Here is a 19545-nt window from a genome sequence, read left to right as displayed (position 1 = left end):
GGCTTGCAAGTCCTTGCTGTGAAGTTCGTGGGTTGTCTATGGTGCCCAGGGCTTGTGGACACCCATGTCTCTCCAGTGTCAGAATGACAGTCCCTGAGGTGGCAGTATCCCAGACCTGGGGATGTGGGGATGGAGGGATGCAGGGATAGAGGAATGGCGGGAGGTGAGGATGGAGGGATGCAGGGATGGAGGGATATGGGGGTGAAGGGATGTGGGAATGGAGGGATGGAGAGATGTGGGGATGGAGGAATGGAGGGAAGCAGGGATGCAGGAATGTGGGGATGGAGGACTGGAGGGATTTGGAGATGGAGGGATGCAGGGTTAGAGGGATGAAGGGATGTGGGAATGCAGGAAGCCCTGCAATGTGATTATAAGAGCATGATGCAGTTGTGCATGAAGCTTATCTGCATTTCAGCAGAAGTTTTGTAGGTTTTTTTCACAGACTTTCTGAAATATTTTGAAGTGATGAGAAGTTTCCTCACTGGAAGACCCTCACCCCTATTGTGCTTACAGTCATTCACTGCGGATCACCATGAGAAACCTCTTTTCAGAAGGGAGCTGGACGTTGCGACCGATCAATCAGTCAATCAATCATGCAGTCAATCCATCACCTTGCTTACAGCCTGAGACAAGTGAGAGAATACCCATGCAGGGCTGAATTAATTACTCATTTGGATGGGTACAAAGCTGGAGACCCCCAGACTGAGCCCCGATTTACACCAGAGTGACTGAAATGAGAATTTTGCCTCCTGATTGTACCACAGGCAGCTGTGCAGACTTTTATTCCCAGCCTGTGGGATGCTCCCAGCTCTCCGCAGAGCTCGTGCTCACTGTTAGTGTTTCCTTGAAGTGAAGAGCTGTGATTTTTCTTTCTACCAGTGCGAAGTCCCCCTGGCCATGCCCCATCCCTGGCTGTGGGAGCATCCTCACCAAGACAGATCCGGCACGGGCTGTGCCCGCAGCCTGGCAGCTCCTCCCCATCCTGGCCGGCAGCTGGGAGCCTTTCGGGCAGGAGGTGAGCGCTGCCGAGCCCTTGCGCCTGGCTCCGGCTGGTCCCTTGGTGCTGCTGATCCCCTCCAGATGTGAGAGCACTAACACAGTGCGCACACACATGCACACACTCCTTTTCATTGAATATCAGTGCCGGGTGATGACCAAGACATATCGCTACTTCAAATCTGAAAAAAACTAAGGCTAGCTGGTACTCTGCTTGCAATTCTGCAGAGTTAAGACTTTGTGATTTCCTTTGTTGGTCTTGAGACAAATCTAGTTTGAAATCATACACCTCCTCAGGCTTTTCCCTTTCAGTACATATCGGCCAGCAAAAGCTAAACTCTCTCTTATGCCTTTCGATAGTCCCTTTCACGTTAAATTTGCAAGGTGCTACGTAAGTTAGGTTTTTTAGCATATTTTTTCAGTTTGCCTCTGATAAAGGAGATCTGCCCAACAATCAGCCTCCCACAGGAGCCTGTGCTCCTTTTGCTCACTGGAGAGCATCCCTCCCTCCTCTGGGCAGGGTGCCCGTGGCAGTGCAGCGCCCTGGGGAGCACAGCACCCAGCTGGGCCAGCCACCCCCAGGGGCTGGAAGAGGTGGGGTGGCTGTGCCGTGCCCAGCAGCTGAGGCTCATGGCCAGCCAGCCAGCCAGCCCCACCGAGCAGAGACCTGGACCTGCTGGGGTGACTGTGCTTGGGGCTGCCCGTCGGAGATTTGGGAGGGTTGCATTGTTCAGTGCATGTTAGCAGAGTTGGTTTGGGCCCACCTCTGAGACAAAATCATGGCACAGGGGAAGACTCCAACCCAACCATCACCCCATGGGGGGCCAAGGCCATGGGAGGCAGGGGGAGAGGGACTTCCAAGGAACCCTCTCCCCGGCCCCTCTGACACAGCATCCAAGTCTACATCAGCAAGTTGCCATGGGCAAGTGCCACCATCCAAACACAACGATCGTGGTGCAACCTGGGCACGGAGCTGCCCCCTTCCCTCGCTGCTTGCTCAGTGCTCTGGGAAGGAGGGAAGACATGAACTTCAGTGTGGTGTGGGACTTGCTTCCTCCAGCCCTCCGAGAGCCCACCCAAGAGCCGTGCTCACATGCCCATGCCCAAGCACAGAGTGATGAGCCAGGTCCTCTCTGGACAAGCCGACAGCACCCCTTGCATTTGCCCCTGGGGGTACAACAGCAGGGCGAGATTTGCCACTGACTTCATCTGGGGATGGAGCTAGTCCAGGAGTTTAGAAGGTGCCAGGGAGCTGCGGTTTGGCCCCATGTCCCATCCCAACCGGAGGCACTGTGCAATGCCAGTGGTCCGTCCCCACGCTTTCATTTTCCGAGCAAGCCTCGCACCCCTCACAGATGTTGTGGAGGCAGCTGGCAGCTCACATGGCGTTGACTCCTTGTTTCCAGCTGCTGCAGCTCATTATAAGGAGCTATGGTACATTTAATCCCTTCCTAATGTCACTTTTCCCTTGAAGCTGTTGCTGCAGTGATGATCGCAGTGGTTATGTGACCATGAGCAGGGGGGACAGTGGTCCACAGCTTCTACTTGGGAGTGGAGATGTGGAGCCAAAAAGACCACGTCCCCACAGGGACGCATGGACACAGGCTGGCCAGGAGGTTGGAAATAAGGAGGTGGCTCCCAGCTGCCCGAGCCATGAAATTCAAGCACAGCCCCTGTACCCACAGTGGGAGCAAGTGATTTAATTAATCTTTGAATGACTGGTGAGGTTTTGCTGGGGTGATGCGAGTGCTGGTGGCAGCAGACCTGAAGGACCCTTTTTCTTCCATGTCCATCTATGAGGATGGCTGTGAGCCCATGGCCACCCTCCGAAATCTGCATTTTGCCCTTCTGCTGTGGGACAGACGAGCCCTGTTCCTGCTTCACAGCCCCATGATTGTCCCGGGGGTGATGGTGTGTACCTGGGAGCAGGCAGCTGTCCAAGGGTGCCCTTGCATTGCCCTGTTTCATCTAGGCATGGGCAGGCAAAAATTAAAGCCTTCAACTGTCAGACAAAAGAAAACCAACCCTTTTTTATGGCAGGACTACTCTGACTACCGGCAAATGATGCTAAGACAGCAGCACCAACTCATCAGAGAGGCCAGTTTTCCCCATTCCTGGCTCTTGGTGGAGGCTTCTGGCTAAAATTTGGAAATTTCACCCCAAAGTCCAGGCCTGTAAGTAGTGAAAAGCCAGCTGCAGCCTAGGAAGGCTTCATAGCCTCCAGCTCTGCCATGGGATGGGATGGGAAGAAACCGGGGGAGTTCCCGAAGCTGGGACATGGACGCGGAGTGGCGGAGGAGCCAGGGAGCACCATGGAGGTTGCAGAGGGAGGTTTGTGTGGGGCATGTGTGTGCTGGTATGCATGGGGTGCACAGGGAAGGAGAGGGTGGCATGGGGCAGTGGCTTATCCCAAGTGCTCCCAACGATGCACAGCACGGTGGTGGGGGCTCTGCACCACAACAGCACTGTGGGACGCCCGGCCGTGCGAGGCGGATGGAGAGCTCTCTCCCTGGGGAACAAATGTTTTCAAGTGAATGTTTTCTACTATTGCCTACAAAGTTTTTATTTTCCCGGACTGAAGCCATAACATTTGTGTGTGTTTTTTCCAAGTGAGACACAGAAACAGGAACAGTCTTGAAAGGCTCAGACAGCCCATGGGATTGGGGGTTTCTTTTTTTGAGGTTTTTTGTTTTTCCTTGAGACTATTCCAGATTGTTCCAGAGCAGAGACCTGACTGGCCATCTCCCTTCCCTGAGCTGCTTCCGGAAGGTATTAATCATCCTCGCATACCACGGCATGCATCCACCTCTGCGCTGGGTTGCCTGCGTGCTCTGGGAAAGCTGCAACCTGCAGCCAAGCTGCTTCGGGTCTGTGCACATCCGAGGGAGCCCCAGGGATTGCTAAGAGTGGGGTGTTTTTTTCCTTTTCTGCACTTACATCCAGCCTCGTTCTCACCAGCCAGGAGCAAAAAGGGCCCAGGCAACACCTTGAGCCCAAATGACTTTTGGAAAGTCCAGATCTGGTTTTGAAACTGCAGTGGCCGATTTCCAGGGGAAAACCATGCAAAGTTGCATCAATCCAATCACCTGTTTTTATTTAAGCCCACTAGCTGAAATCATCCACCTAAGATAATCATTTCCAAGACAATCTGGATTCGATTCAGATAAGAAAATGACTGACTGGCAGGTTTGTAAACCTTTTCCCCCCACTGTTATTTTTTTTTGCCCTTTCACTGTGGCCCCTTCTGCATCTCTGAACGGGACCAGAAAAGGACAGGGTGGTAGCAAGAGCTCTCCTCGCCTGGCCATGAAAATGAGAAGCACCCGCTCTTCATCCTCCAATCTCCCGGCATGGGAAAGCATGAATGCATTTCATCTAAACAATTCCATTTTGGACTGTTTCCTCAAAATTGATTCGGACCTCTGAGAGCTAAGCAGAGCCAGGCAGGACCCCCCACGCCAAAGTCGACATTGTTCCACCCCTTGTCCCAAGGCCAGCTTTGGCCTGTGCTCTTTTGAAATCTTGAAATTTACCCCTTGGTGACTCAGAGCGGTGGTGATGCTAACTTGGCTCACGGCGAAGAAGGCGCTTTCTGTCCTGTGTAGCTACGAGCAAAGGAAATAAAGCAGCATCTCTCCTAGAACTGGCTGCACCCAATGTCTCCCACTAATTTCTTTCTCCATCTCTGTAACACTTTTGCTCCCATACCATGCGAGCTCTGGCTTGCAGACACGCCGATTCAAGGCTTTGTCAAGAAAACACCATGAATTTTGGCAGGATGCTTCAGGGTGGCGGTGGGGACTAAGCAATATTGAGACCCAGTACCGCCTGATGCTCCCTGCCGAGGGGAAGGGATGAAATATGGAAGGTTCAAGCTCTCTGGACAAAAGGGTGCTTAAAAAGTCCAATAAAAATCACTGTGAGAAGAATTATGATCGGACGCCAGGTCCATCAGACTGCTCAGCCTGGCTCAGCCTCCTCTGGGCTTTCACAGGGAGGCGGCGTGAGTGGCTGCTGGCGAGATGGAGTGGTCCCCAGTCACCCCTCCAGGCAGGAGAGGGGAGATCCGGCCCTCCAGTGACACGGGGATCCAAGAGACGCTGTCGAGTCATTTCTCATGGCTCGCAGGCTGTCAGGATGCCCAACTCACTCCCAGCCTGCGGATAACCCACTCCCAGCCTTCAGCGAGGGGTTCCTTTGCTGAAAGGAGGTCTCTAACCCTGTTGAGACATTCTCGCTTACTGGCTTTATGCAAACTTGGTTGGGCTTGGGCAGATCCCTAAGCAACCCTTCTCTCCAGGACAAGGATGCAGAGTGATGGGACTCGCTCCTTCCCTGATGGAGCCATTTGCTACCCCAATCTGTGGGGGCTCGGGACTGGAGGCTGCAACCTTGCCAGCAGCAGCAAGGTGAGATGGTCCCTTTGTAGCAAGGCTGGGAAGTGTTGCAGACACCTACCCAAAGCCTTGGTCAAAGGTGAGGGGCATGTCTTGACCGGCACACCTCTGATCCCCACAGCCATCCCTATTGGCACTCACCCAGGGAGATGCATGGGTGGCAGGGAGCACCTAGCTCTCCCCACTGCCTGCACAGGGCCTTGCTCTTCACCAAAGTGTCCATGTTTGGTGCCTAAAATAAGCTGTGCACCCCTTTGTCCTGCTCAAGAATCCTGTCGCTTCAGGCTCTATGCTTTTGCCTTGCTCACCCTGGCCCTTCTCGCTGGCCAGCTGAGGGGCCACAGGGGCAAATAACCCAGCACCAGCCCCAGCCCACCCGGCACAGTGCCTGGCACTGAGCTGGTGGCTGTGACTCGCAGCCCAGGGCTACCGCAGGTCACACTGCCACAGCACATCAGCTCAGGGCAGGCACTGACGAGGGCTGTGGCCAATCGAGGTGGCACGTGGAATTTGGGATGGTTGAATGCAGCTGCCCCAGTTGGCATTTGCCCAGGACAGTGCAGGGAGATCACGGAAAGGAGCTGTTTCCCTGGCTGCGTTGGTGTTCGCATGGAGCACATAGGTGGGAGATATGCCACCCCCAAACCAGTCCTCACCCATGCATCGTGCGGGCAGCAGAGCTGGGGCTTCAGCAGCTCTTTCCTTTCAGCCAGGACGTTGGCTGATGGATGTGGATAAACGCTGCTTCCTCCCAGCCCTCGCCTGCATTCAGCCCCTCTCGTGGTCACGCTCTGGGGAGATGCAAGAGGACAAGGGGACTGGCAGGGAAAATACTGTGAATAATAAAGAATGTCCTCAGAAAGGCCCTTTTGGACTCATGAACAGGAACATGCCCAGATAAACGAGCTCCTAACAGCAGCAAAACAGCATTGAGGGATCCTTCTGGTGAGTTCAAACTCAGGGACACTGCTCAAGTGTCACCTCTTGTCACCAGCTCCAAGGCTGGTAGGCAGCTTAGCAGGGCAAACTGCATGCAAAGCTGATCTGAGGGATGCTTCCAACCACGATGATGGGGCAAAGCAATCGTTTACTCACCCAGAAATGCACACCATGCCCTGCAGCCTGACCTTGAGCAGGGGAGGGAATGGCACCAGCCATGTCCTGCCTTACGAAAGGGCTGGAGCAGCGGTACTGGGTGGGACATACCCTGGACCCTGGCAGGAAGGAGCCCAAGGAAAGGAGACTCCACCAAGGACCACAGACACCCAAGGATTACCTGGAAAAGCCAGCATCTTCCCCCACACCCGTGATGATCCTCAGTGGGTCAGTAGAGCATGCTAGGGCAGGCAGATGCGGGGTTGGATGTATGTCCCTGCGGGAAGGCTCCCACCAAGCAAAGAGTCCCTGACAAGGACAGACAGCCTGTCTGGTACTGGGGCTGGATGGAAAGGACAGGACTCCCCAGGCTCCCGGGTTCTCTATTATACCAGCCCACAGCACCCTACGAAGCTCATCCACACAGAATGGGGTTGTGGCTGGGAGGTGCCCAGTGTGAGTGCTGGGGCTGCTTCTGCTCCCGGGGGCAGCGATGGTGCAAGGAGATCCCAGCATGGAGACACTGTAGCTCCACAGACAGGGCTTCATCTCAGGATCCAAGCTCCTTGCAGAAGGGGCTGTGAGAAGCCATCTCTGCATCTCCTTGGCTGCCAAACATCCACATCCATTGGCAGAGTCTGTGATAAACCCAGTGGCATCGTGGTACGAGAGGTCTGCTCTGCCATCCCTCCCACAGTCTCAGAACAGAGCGGATTTGGGAGGCTGTGGGGGGAGGAACAGACAGGTCCTGGTGTGGAGCATAAAATCTCAGTGTTCCCAGGCCACAAGACAGAAAATTTAGTCTGCAAGTCCCTGCTAAATAGCAGAAGCCTGTGAGAAATTTGGTACTTCATCTGTTGAGCTTTTGTATTTAAGCAATGCTCGGGTTTATTATTACCTGATGGAGGGTGAAAGCACAGCCCCGCAGGGTTGCAAGGGCCATGTAGTGCTCAACTCCCCACTCAACACCATCAGTTTGGAAATGGTGATGCCAAGTGCCAAAAGCCCCATCCCCAAAGATTGGGCAGGTGAAGATGCTCAATATAACGTGATGACACTGTGGAACAGAGCTCACCCCAGCAGGATCCAGGTAAACCCTTCAGATCCTGCTCTGCTGCCATCCACCCGCTGCTGCAGAGGGGACAGGTTGGGATTGAGCCTCTCCTGCAGTGCACACTCAGCAATGCAGCAGGCATGGTTTTCTGGAGGTCCCACTGAACCTTAAACCACTAGCTGCCTATATATCCTCCATATATCCTCCCGTTGGGGAGGAGCTCTCTGTGGCTAAAAGAAGATGGTAAGATGCACTATGGCATGTAATTAAGCTTCTGAGGAGTTGGTGAAGAAGATTTCTCCCAATGGAAGTGGGTAACAGAGGCTGGTATTGTCAGGAAACAGTGTTGTAAGGAAGAGAAGACCTGCCCCTGCTTGGCTTCAGGTTAGGTGGGACGGTCTCTATTCCTAATAGCCCAATACTTCGTTGTGGTGGACTCACCAAGCCTCACATCTCATGTTGGCACCTAATTTACAAGGCAGAGCAGCAAAAGGGCTGAGCATCAGCACCCGAGCTGGAAGCATGCTGGCTGGGGCAGGTTTTTGGTGTGTCTTCATGCTCCTCTGAGCCCTGCAGGTCAGTGGAGACACCTTAAGAAGTACATGTGAAGCAATAGACACAAATCTGAGGCCGCAAGATATTTCTTGTTCATGCCAGTTTAAGAGAAGACACTGAAATACAGAGTTGCTGCTATTATGTTTATGGGCAGCAGAACTCATCCTTTAAATCAGTCCTGCATAAAACCCTGGGCTTCACCTTCCTGTGGCACTGGGGACCAAAGACCTTGTCCCTTTGCTTCCTTGGTTTCCCATCCTGAGAAGAGCTCCTGAGCATACAGCAATCCCCACAGCTGTGTGAAAAGCCCTGCCACGGGACAAGCCTTAGCTCAGAGTTCAATTCAAGGCAATGCCCATCACTTTTAGTACAAAATCCTTAATTTATGAACCCTCCTACACTGGTGAGACAAAAGTAAACAACCTTTACACCCATGTCCTTCACAGTCATGGTGCTGTTCAAATACCCCAGGAATCTGCAAGCAGTGGGATGGGATAAGTCACCCGTTCCTGGGGCCCTCCAGCTCCTGCTGTCATCCCCTGCCCAGACCCGTCCGACCCTGAGGGAGCTGGGGACAGGAAAGTCCCTCCGTGATGTGGTAGGGGCAGGTGTTGGCCCCTCTAGGTTGTAAATCAGGAGAGGAGGCTGGTGGAGTGTTGGTGCAGCTGCAGTGGTGGAGATGGCGCGTATGAAGACACTCGTTGAACCCCGTGTCGGCATTGCATGGGTCGTTTTTGGCGCAAGGACAAGGGGAGGGGAAATGGGAGGATACACACACTGCAACATGCCTAAGCTTTCTCAGCACAATCCTCTGTGTTGCAGCTTGCATCAATATGGTGATCCAAGTCCATCAGCTGTCCCCAGGCTGCAGCCGCTACTGCAGGACCTTTTACTGCAGGACCCGCAGCTGCAGGACCTCCCGCTCCCAGCTGAGATGCTTCCCCTGTTTTACAGTCACTGCCCTTGAGACACCTCTGAGCACAACTGGCCCCCAACGATGCCACTAACCGCAGCCATGTCCCACCCTGCGGACCTGCAAAGCCGGACATGAGACACCCTACTATAACATACACAGGTCACACCAGCACCTAAGATTGCTTAGCACAAGAAATACACGGGTCTAGGCAAATAAAGGAAATGCTCATATGCAGCAATAAGCAACGCTTAGGTTTTTTGTTCTCTCTTGGACGATTTTTGGCTCTCCAGTCCTTCTCCACCAGAAAAACTTGGCAGAATTGTTCTCTTAACCTCTTGAGAAGATAACCACTAAAGTTTAACAATCAACCAGTGGTGGTCTTGAGTCCTTCCCTCTTTTCCATCAAGCGTTTGTTCCACATTGGGTAACCCCTGTAGGCTTATAAATTTAGCACCTCTGGGAAAATCTTTCTGCATCTTTTCTACACCCCTACATGCTCCTGGAAACACCCATCTCTCGGGACGGTGCACACTTGTTTCAAACACTCTGACATTTTGGGCATAAAAGGAAACCACTTGTTCCAATAGAAACAACAGAATTTTTGTATTGATTTAATGCAATTTCATCTCAGGTAGACGATTGCTCAAAAGACATTTACCATCAAGATGCTTTAAAAGAAGAGGCAACATACCTGCAGGCTCCTCCGTGCTGCTGGCGGCAGTGGTGGGGGGAGCGGCAGGGATCTCTGTGCAGGACAGCGAGAAGTAGACAGGAAAGGAGAGGAGACAAAAGAAGGAGGTATTATTCCAGATCCCAAAGAGCCTGGCCCCTGCACACACCACATTTTCCCTTCCCAACCATGTCTACCAGCAAGGGGTGTTTCCCAACTATGTCCTCCAGCAAGGAGCCTTGCAAGAGCTCCAGAAACCAGCACACCAGGACCATACCCACTGGGGATCTGGGCCTCCCAAGAAGGTGTGGGAAAGGGTTTTTTAAACCAAAAATTTTGGCTTGTGGCTAAAAACAAAAGACGATACAGCCAGCCAGATAACTGATGTGGTGCCACAGCCAGGAATTCCTATGCTGCTCAGACACAACCTGCTGCAATTGCTAGGTCCCAGTTTGTACCCCAGGGTGAGGGATGCTCTTGCAGTGGCTCGGAGGGTGCCTAAGCCAGGCAGGGCGGTGTGGCTGCCTGCTGTGCTGTGCCCAGCCCCGGCAGGCAACGGGAGCATTGATGCCTCTCCCTGTCCCTGGGTTGTCCCTTCCAGCTGCTGTTTCCATCCATGTCCAAGGCAGTGCTACCACTCCTTTCATGTGAGATAGGATGCAAGTAAAGTATTGCATCTATCTGCTGAGAAGCAAGTGTTATCTCACACATTTAAAGGAAACACAAACGTATCTGATGCCAATGCAATGGTCCCTGGTTTTGATTTGGGGATGGCTTTGCATTGCTGAAACCTCGTAATGTTCTGAATCTTCATGCCCAAGTCTGACTGTGTTTGTTGATGTTAAAAAGGATGGACTGCAGGTGGAGAGCATTATATGGTCCCAACTTTGGCAAGATGATCTCTTTTCCCCAGTGCACATACGAAACTCTCATTACTGACATCTTTTGCGCATTTAGGGCACAGTGCTGCAATTTCCGTGCGTCCCTGGGAATCCTGGCTGGGGAACACCCTACAAGTCCATTTGAAAGTGGAATTTACATGAGCTGGGGGTTGGCATATGCCTCATTCTGCTTTTGCTCTTGGGAACCTATCTGGCCACGAAGGCAGGGTTTGCTGGGGTCTGTCTGCATTGCAGTCATGGCAGCTTGTAGGGGTGCAACCCAATTAGCATTACACAGAATCACAGAATCATTAAGGTTGGAAAAGACCTTTAAGATCAAGTCCAACCGTCAACCCAAAACGTAGATGACTTTTTGAGCCATTCACCCTCATGCAATTAAACATAGGCATAAGCCCATGTGAAACACACAGTGCACAGTCAGGCAGTACATGAACAGCCAGCACAGCCATCCCAATGCTGGCGGCTGGATGTGGGTGCTTGTGCCTGCCGGCATGGGCTGCAGTGCAGACAGACCCCACTGGTGTCTTGTTCGTTCTCCACAAGGTGATTTTTGCATGACTATAAGTCTTTGGGACAAGGAAAATATAAGCAGTGGCAAATCAGAGCGTAACTGTGCTCTTGCAGACAAGATAGACAGCCCCTTGCTAGCTGCAGCGTACCTGTGCCCTCCCACTGCCAGATGGGAGAGCAGTGTGGGTAGAGATGGAGAGCAAGTGCCCTCCACTACGCACATATAAAATATGTGTGAATTATATCTCCCCCACACGTAGGATATGCTGACTGACATTTTTCAAGGATGAAAATGTGCTGGTTAGGGTTTTTCTAGGATGAGAGAATTGTGAGTTGCTCATATCCTCACTTTAATTGCTTTAGCATCGTATGTGCAGATCAAACTCCCAACAACTGCACAGCAGCTTGGTAGCCAGGCCAGAGCATTACTTTAAAAAACGTTTCAACCAAAAGCTGTGGCCCCTTGGAAAGGATGTTTTTCTGTGACACAGAATTAAGGGGCAGTCATGGGTGCTGGAACAGGGGCTGGGCTGCAGGGCCAGGGCAGGGCAGCCCTGGAGGCTCACGCCAGCGGGCAGCCTTGAGCACGCCGATTCCGCAGCTGGGGTGAGCACAGCCCGGCTCCAAATGCCTAGTTGGATCGTGTTGAAATTGTGTGTCTGTCTTTATTTAGTGCAATGAATCCCAAGGGAGGTGATGCAAGGAACAATTTACCCCCTGATTTACCATGGCCCTGGGGAATGATTAATGATAAACCTTTGCGCATACTTGCTGCAAAGCATACCGGAGCCATGACTGTAGCATCTTGGGGAAACAAGCATCTGGTTTGAGCTCTTGCCGTCCCATTGCGACACAAGGAAGAATGAATCTCAAGTGACCAAAAACCACCCTGGAATGTATGTTTTCCTCAGCAGGAGAAGGTGGAGAAAGGGTATCTGCCCCGTAATTTGGCAATGGCCATCCTGAGAGGCAGATGCTGTGAGGGGACAGTGCAGGAGCAGGGTGTGGGTTCCCAGCAAAGACTTGATTCTTTCAACCTTCACTTTTCTTTTCCCATTGGGCCTTTCTTCCCCTTTTAGCAGCAGGGAGTCTACCTCAAGGGGAGCAGCCCCTCCTTCCCAGCCTGTCCCAGGTACCGTAATTTTGATGCTTCGTTTCGTTAGGGCAGGTGGAGATGTTTCTTGCACCGTGCGTGAACTACTGAATGATCCAACAACAGCAAAACCAACAGGCAGCAGAGAGAAGCACTGGGCTAAAGCACACCTTGCCCAGGCAGCGAGCGCTCGACAGGGACTGAGTGGGGATGTGGATGTTTGCAGAGCAAATGCTGCAACGGAGATGTTTGGGAGCTGTACCTGGTGCTTGCTGCTGTTGTTTTAAGAGCAGAGGATGAGAGCAGCCTTGGGAAGGCAAACTAAAAAGCAAACCCAAGGAAGCACACGGTAAAACAGCCCATGTTTCTGGGTGGGTTGTGTGAGTGTAAGATCCCCTTTAGCAATCCAGGTGCTACCGGCTGCGTGACTGTGATGGCAGCTCCATCAAACTGTCAGCTCCTCTGATTTGAGCTCTGTGCCAGTGCAGCACAGCCTGATTTTGGAGAGAAAAAACTGTTTGTAGCAATTTGCCTTAGCATCCAGACCTGATGTGGTACCCCAAAGCAAATGTGCTCTCAGGGTACCTTTGCTGTGAGAAGCAAAATCAAATTACTGACAAATTGGGCTGTAGATGTACTCACACAACCCACCCAACAAGGCAGAAGAGCTACTTGGAAGCTAGGGCTGAATTTTGGACTATATACCCTGCTGTGGGCAGTGCGGCTGGCAGGGGTACCCAGGCAGCTCCATCCCCTGAGCACTGCCCGTTGGCACGTATGCAGTGGGGTTAGTAGCCACCCAGCCTGGGCAGTGGCTCCTGTGGGTTTATAAAGGTTAATATCTCTAATCTACAGACATCGAAAAAGTGATCCACCTACTTATGCAGGGGGCAATGGGAGACCGGCTTTGCTGGTAGCCTTTGGCGCATCGATTGCACGTGATGCCGGTGACACCATCTTTACAGGGACATTGGCCCGTGGTTTGGTTACAGGTTTGGCCAGCAGCGCCCACGGGATGGCAATCGCACTCTGTGGGGGGAACACACAACAAGAGGGTCAGGGGGAGAGGAGAGCAGGCGCAGGCAGCGTTGTGGCATCGGTGGGGAGCGGGCTGAGTGCCGGGGGCTGCCGGCAGCTCTCATGGCATAGCTCCACCTTCTCCGCAGCCGGCGCTGGACCTCCAGCAAACGTCCCGTCCAGCCAGGGTCCGCACTAACCTGAAACAGAGGTGGCATTTGGCAGAGGGGGTGCACACAGCCATTGCTTAGGCGCAGAGGGGATAGCACCGGAGGGGGGATGGCCCAGCCACAGCCGGTCCCGCTGTGGGGACGGAACTGCAGCCAGGACATCTCGCCCACGGCAACGAGTGCTCTTTGCTCTACAGATCCAGGGAGGCAGCGTGGGGTGTCTGAGACCCTGCTCAAGGACACCCACCCATAGACACTGCAACCACCTCATCCCACAGATGCTGCGATCAAGAAAGAGTTTGCAGGGCTTGAAGAGGAGGGGGGCAGGAAAAGCAGCACTGCTGGGGTGACTCCAAGAGCCGCAGCACTCGCTGCCCCCACCCCAGCCGGCTTCAACCCTCCCTGGGCTCCCTGGAGCAGTGGCAGCGCTGTAAGGAAGAGGTACAAAATCAAGGAGCATTTCATCACCCCTTCAGCCCACGAGATCTCAGGCAGGAAGCAATTGCTTTCGGAGATGTTGGGAATTCATTTCACGTGCACTACAAAAAAAACCCACAACACCCTTCTTTCAGTGCTTTTGCTCGAGCCCTTCCCCGCTGAGCCGCATCCCTGGCAGCTGGCACTGCGGGCACAGGAAGGAAATGCCCTTGTGGGATGCAGGCAGGCTGGAGGACCTGCTGTTCCCGGCCAGATGGATAGAGGCTTGACGGCAGAGCTGGGCAGATGTGAAGGGTTTGGCAGGGGATGTAAATACTGCACTTGAAATCATTCACCATCTCATTTCCCACAGTGGGACTTACCGGCGCAGCTGTTAGTTAAAAAAAAAAAAAAAAAAGCATCGGGGCTTGTTATCATCACTGCTCCAAAAGGATTATGGCCTCGCACATTTGTTAACAGTCCCGATTTCTAAGAGCTGCAAGCGCCGTGCCAGACTGTGGTCTGCCCCTGCTGAGCGGTGGCAGGGAAAGGCAGGAAAGCTTTCCTTTTCTTGTGCAGCATCCTCGGGAAGGAGCCAGCCAAAACCCTCCCTGGGGAGCACTGATCCTGCTCTCCTTCTGCCCCTCAGGGGAGCTGCCTGCCAGAAAAAGGGTTTGGGGAAAACCTGCCCCACTGCCCAAAACCTAGAGGGGGCTGGTCTGTGGGTCAGGACCAGCGCAAGTGTCTCCACAGGCTCCAGCGGCTGGGCTTGGCTTTCAAACACCCCCAAATCCCCCAAATTGAGCATATCACTCCCATGAGGGTTTGTGCTGGACCCTACAAAACCTCTTGGTTTGTCTTGCACCCCCCTGGCTCTGAGACACCCTAAATCATTTGGGGACGGCAGATCACATCCCACGTTCACTGGTGTTGGGTGTCCAAGTTTTGGTGTCTGGCTGGAGGTTCCCTCCAACCTGCCCCAGCATCATCCTGCTCCTGCTCCCTGTACTGGCAGCCCCCAGTTTGTCCTTTACTGGGCAGCAGCTCCCAGGCTGGTCCCCCTCACAGCAGGGTTTGGATGGTGCCTGGAGCCCCCCTGCACTGGCATGTCCCCTTCTCCCCGCACGGGGCATCCCGTCCCCACGCAGCCCACCCCAGAGCATGAGCAAACTGCTGCCGTCCCCCGGCTCTGCCAGTGCTGGATGGGAAGAGACCGAGCCTTGCCAAAAGCTGATGATTTTTCACGTGGGAGGGGAAAAAAAACGCAAACCAACAAAGCTTTTGCTTCTTTTCTCCTCCTTCCCTAACACTTCGGACTTGGGGTTTTTGATTAAAAGTCCTACTCTCCCTCCCTGCCTTTGAGCTGCCTCTGGGAACCAGCCGCTTGCAAACCTGCCCGTAACAGAAAACTTGCTTTCATATCAAAGCCAGTTTTGATGGGAAAACTTTTAACATTAGATCAGTGTGGCTGGTGATGAGCGCAGAGAGCAGAGCGACGTTTAGGTGGGAAAACCTGCACGCTGCAGCCCCAAGGGATGCCTTCAATATTGCTGGGGAAGAGGGAATAAAAACACATTAAGCAAGAGCCTGAAGAAGCAACAGGATAGAAAAGAGTTAAAGAAGAGCAGGGAGGCAGGAGTTAATACAAAAATAAGCAAATCAGGGAAGGGTTACACAAGAAGAGGCAAAGGGCAGGAGGATGGGGAGGAACATGCCTCATGTTTCAGGCGTCCCCTCTGGGGCTGCGCGTGCTGGTTTCAGGCATTGCCTGCAAACCCCCATCCTGTGAGTAATCCTCCCCCATGTGAACCGATTGCACTGATTTCAGTGGGACCGCTTGGACGAGAGAGGAAAAAAAAAAAAAGAGGAAAAAGAGGATAAAAAGCCTTCGTGATGAGTAAGATTTACAGAATCAGGCTCTTGGAGGACGGGCTGCAGAGCACAGAGCGCTCTTTTGGACACCACATAAATAAATAGCGATGCTGCTGCTTCCTTCCCTCATGAGGTAATGCCTCGGCACAGCTTGTCCAAAGCTGCAGTGGTTATTTTTACAGCCGTATCTGTCTGAGGTTGTCTACTCCCTCCCCAAGCCAGGCTCCTGCGAGGGCTCTGCAGCATGGGTGTTAGCCGTGTCCCCATGGGCACGCATGATGTGCCCAAGGTTACAGGGTAGACAAGTGGCGGAGGAGCTGAGATTCACCAGCCCTTGGTCCAGGACCTCACCAGGAGAAACCGCTGGCTGATCGCTGATAACTCCCTCCGACACGCTGTGGGGTAAATCTTCTCTGGGCGTAGGGATGTGCTTTCTGCCACCGGTTCCCCACTCTCTGTTGCAGCACAGAGCCCTGCAAGTGCGGGACGACCACCTTGGGCAGCAGCACTCCGGCTCCTTGAACGCCTGACCTCATTTTGACTTTTCTATCTTCCAGAAAACTCTCCGAATCAGCAGCAACTCAACCCTCCTGGCGCGGGGAGGCAGGAGGTGGTCTAAGCAGAGTCTGCAGATGTACATTTGCCGTCCCTGTCCCAGAGGAACTGAACCAGTGCCAGCAATTAGGAGCAATTAAAGGCAATTTGCAGTTCCCTGGCCAGTGCAAACACTTGCAGCCAGCAATTACAGGCTCTTCTCCTTCTCCAGCCATGGAGTAGCTGGGCTGCTGGTGGTTAATACTGACTTTTCCAGTACAGTTCAAATTCCTTTGGGTTGCAACCCCAAATTGAGGAAAGACTGCACTAGATTCGCAAAGGGGCTGTGATTGATGCAAACACCCCTTTGGGTCCTCAGTGCCTTTCTGATAGGCACCTTTTGAGTCACAAAACATATTTTCATGCCCGGACTTCCCCGGGTGCAAGTGTTCGTGTGTCACCCACCGCGATGCAGAGTATCAGCCGGCCTCTGCACTGAGCAGGGCAGAGACCATGAGGCACCGGAGCTGAGAAATCCTCACTGATCAGGGAAGGAGGGTGCCTGGGCCATCGTTGGAGATAATAAGGGGCATAACAGCTGATTTATCCTCTGTATCCTCATGCCTTGCTGAAAAGACTCACTCCATAGAGGAGGATGCAATGGTGCAGTGAGTGAGTTGGGAGAAGAGCAAAGAGAAATGACGCTGGTGCAAGAAAACAGCGTGTCTTTAGTCTGTTAGTTCACACAGCATCAGGGGGAAGGAAAATAACTGTCATCCTTTAGTTCTTTCAGAAATTCTTTAAGAAGAATCTTCAATGAGTGTCTGTGGCAGAGATGACCAGGAATTACTAGTGAAAAATGAAGTCATTTTATGCTTAAAAATCTGGCTGTGGAGGAGAAAACAAGGAGCAGGAGTGTATGGTGAGGTTTTAATGGGGAATGAGGGTAGCAATTGGGGTGCCTCTGCCCACAAGAGCTGATTTTTCTTATGTAATAACTATGACCTGTAAAGCAGGGACCTAACAGCATTTCCAGGTGACCGCCTTCAGCTTGGCTAGTCCAGACACGAGGAGACCACGCAGGTCTTCCGTGAGACCTAGCCACACTGGCCCGATGGGTGAGGGGATAGCAGACAAAAAACAGTGCGCAGAAGGAGGCATAATTGGAAGGAGGGAACAGGATGGCTCATACACGCTGAAGGGTCCCAATTAACTGCAACCACTCCAGGAAAAGATCTAGGAGTCAATGAAACATCTGGCTGATTGCAACGGAGCTCAGAAGAGCAACAAGATAGTAGGTTGTATGATGAAAGGGTAGAGAGTAACACTGAATATCATATCATGACACTATAGAAATCAATAGTACATCCTCAGCTGGGAAACTGAAGTGAAAGGCACGGAGAGGCACCCATCTGAGGGTGATGGAAAAGATTAGAAATGCCTTGCCAAGAGACGATGGAGGGCTGCCAAGTAATGCACAGCGCCGGGAAGGTCAGACAGGTGCTCCTCTTCACTGGTCCTTAAAATACAGGAACAAAGGGACATTCAATGCATTTAAAAGGCAACCTTTTTCAATGATAAAAGGAAATGCTTCTTTGCACTGCACGTAATTAACTCGTAGAACTCATGCTACGAGACACCATGGCAAAGACCCAACAGGATTAGATAGGCCTATGAATGAGAACATCTGTAGTTACATTAGCTGGGATTAATATATATACGGATATAAGCACTCCAAGCCAGCTACTAACTGCCTGCAGTTAGGAAGAGATTTCCCCTGGGGGCATGCTATTGCAAAACTGTCCGTCGTAGAGTTTTATATCTCTGTCTGAAGCTTCCAAGACAAGCCACTATTATATGCATGAATCTGCTGAGGCAGACCATCGTCCGCTTGAGCATAGGCAACGGTGCGTTTCTGTGCTTCAGCTGTGATTTGACTGGTTTGGGACTAAAAAATACCTGAAAGCAAATCTTAGGACCATGTGTGAAAGGATGCAAAATGCCCTAGAAAAGTGATTGAACTTGCTGGGATGTCTGTGGCCCATCGAAGGTTGACAAATAGCATGACAAAATTGCAAGTATTTTTCCACCCCTGAATTTTGGTTGGAGGTATTCCCAGCTGCTAATCTTCCCACACACATGTGTGTTGAAAGGTAAACAGAGGGATAAATCTCCAGGCTTAGCTCTCTTCAAGTGTGACCTTTTTTGAGAAGGTACCTGAAAGGACCTGCATTTTTGGAGAATTAGCATCTTCCTGTTTTCGGGAAAGCTGTTTCCTTGGGAGTTTCTTAGAATGATGAAAAATCCATTTGACTGAACAACAGAAAAAGACTTGATTTCAGGGGGTGTCCAGATTTCCTCTTGTCACACTGTGTCTGCAATGATAACATACATCGCAGGGCTCCTAGATTTAAAAGCCCAAAGCATGAGCGCTTTACCTTATGCTGTGCACTAAGCAGTAAAACAGCAATACATTAAGCTGGAAAAAAACACCTTAATTTGCAATAGTCATTGATGAAGGTTCCTGTATGGAGAAAGAACCTTCTTCAGGAAATCACGCTCAGCTTTAAGTGTGAATTTAAGTCCCACGTAGCCAATGTGCCTTAGGTACACATTTATATTTAACCATGATTTTAAATGCTTTTCCAGAATGATGGCCAAAATTGCCTCCCTTTGGTTTCTTTCCTCCTTTCCTCCAAAGACTCCAACTGGAGAAAAAAAAGTGGCTACAGAAGCTTTCTGCTGGAAAAAAATGCACCAAAATCAAGCTTCTTGTGTGGACGCTTTGATTCCGACAATATTTTAAACAGCAACATGTCGAAACAACTCAACTTAAATTTGCCTGTTGCTTCAATAGTGCAGCCCATGTCATCCTGATGCAGTAAACTTATTTCACTTAGTCTTATGTTTTAGCATTTAGAGTTATTGTTCAGATACCATTACTAAGCAAGCTTTTTTGTAGTTGTTGAGGTTTTTTTCCCTGCTCCATTGTCTTTAGTAACTCGGGTGCTTTAAATCCTGGTTCCAGTGTACACATCTGCCCAGGGAATGCAAGGTGTCAGAAGCTCCGGTTGTCCCCCCACAGCTGTGATGCATCTCAACGGTGACCCCAGCCTTGAAGCTGCCCCAAAGACCTGACCTGGGCAGGCTTTTTTTAGCAGGTTTGCTTTGGCTCCTGGGTTTGGAGAAACAATTCAAAACAAGCTGTGTTCCTTCCTTTGGAGACCTACCCTGGTTATTTGCCCGTGGGCGAGGAGAGTTATGATCTGATATCTGTGCACCTGAGCAGTGCAGAGAGGTTTATGCTGGCTCTGGGGACGAATCCTGCAGGGATGGGCGAGACCGTG

At 51.9% G+C, this 19545-nt stretch overlaps 1 protein-coding gene across 1 annotated transcript in view; it reads right to left on the bottom strand.

The window, feature by feature from the left end:
• Positions 1–19545, bottom strand: part of NTN1 (netrin 1) — a 106016-nt gene that overhangs the window by 20232 nt on the left and 66239 nt on the right. Inside the window, exons 3-4 of the mRNA XM_059828316.1 lie at positions 13068–13217; positions 9705–9758 (exon numbers count right to left, since the gene is read on the bottom strand). Coding sequence (XP_059684299.1) covers positions 9705–9758; positions 13068–13217 — 204 coding nt within the window. The remainder of the gene's footprint in view (positions 1–9704; positions 9759–13067; positions 13218–19545) is intronic.

This window comes from Gavia stellata, chromosome 22 (assembly GCF_030936135.1).
Source record: "Gavia stellata isolate bGavSte3 chromosome 22, bGavSte3.hap2, whole genome shotgun sequence".
NCBI classification, from domain to species: Eukaryota; Metazoa; Chordata; class Aves; order Gaviiformes; family Gaviidae; genus Gavia; species Gavia stellata.
The sequence above is the reverse complement of the archived record's forward strand: the minus strand, read 5'-3'. Positions and strand labels throughout refer to the sequence as shown.